Below are 788 nucleotides of genomic sequence, written 5' to 3'. Positions count from 1 at the left end.
CAGAACAAACAAAAAACAAACAAATACACACTTCTTCTTCTTCTCCTTCTATCTCTTCTTCTTCTTCTTCTTCTTCTCTTTCTTCTTCTTCTCTTTCTTCGTCTTCGTCTTCTTCTGTTTCTTCTTCTTCTTTTTCTTCTTCTGTTTCTTCTTCTTCTCTTTCTTCTTCTTCTGTTTCTTCTTCTTCTTCTTCTTCTTCTTCTTTTTCTTCTGCTGCTGTTTCTTCTTCTTCTTCTCTTCCTTCTGTTTCTTCTTCTTCTTCTTCTTCTCTTTCTGCTGTTTCTTTTTCTGGTTTGGTGTTGCAGCGTGTGGTGGATATCGTTGTGTTGGAGGAGCACTGGGCGATTGCAATGAAACTAGAACAAGAAAGAAGAAGAAGAATTCGTCTTCTTAAACTTAAACATGAGCTCATGCAAGAAGAAGAAGAAAGAAGAAAAGAAGAAAAAGAAAAAGAAAAAGAAAAAAGAATTAAATAATAAATAAAAAAGGAGAAAGAAGAAATAAAAAAGCAGAAAGAAGAAATAAAAAAGAAGAGATAGAACAAGAAAGAAGAAGAAGAATTCGTCTTCTTAAACTTAAACATGAGCTCATGCAAGAAGAAGAAAGAAAAAGAGAAGAGAAAGAAAAAGAAAAAGAAAAGAGAGTTAAATAAAATAGAAAAAGAAATAGAAAAAGAAGAAAGAAAAAAGAAAAAAGAAAAAAGAGAAGAAAGAAGAAGAAGAATTCGTCTTCTTAAGCTTAAACATGAGCTCATGCAGGAAGAAGAGGAGAGAAGAAAAGAAGAAAAC

The 788-nt window shown here is 31.9% G+C and overlaps 1 protein-coding gene across 1 annotated transcript; it reads right to left on the bottom strand.

The window, feature by feature from the left end:
- Positions 1 to 48: 48 nt before the first annotated feature.
- Positions 49 to 591, bottom strand: EMH_0099320 (uncharacterized protein; the record flags this gene model as incomplete). Its single annotated transcript, XM_013494136.1, has 2 exons — positions 49 to 356; positions 582 to 591. 2 exons carry the CDS (start codon positions 589 to 591, stop codon positions 49 to 51), a joined length of 318 nt encoding a protein of 105 aa, XP_013349590.1.
- Positions 592 to 788: the final 197 nt, after the last annotated feature.

This window comes from Eimeria mitis, genomic scaffold (assembly GCF_000499745.2).
Source record: "Eimeria mitis Houghton genomic scaffold, Emh_scaff10473, whole genome shotgun sequence".
Taxonomy (NCBI): Eukaryota; Apicomplexa; class Conoidasida; order Eucoccidiorida; family Eimeriidae; genus Eimeria; species Eimeria mitis.
This window is presented reverse-complemented; position numbering and strand designations above follow the sequence as displayed.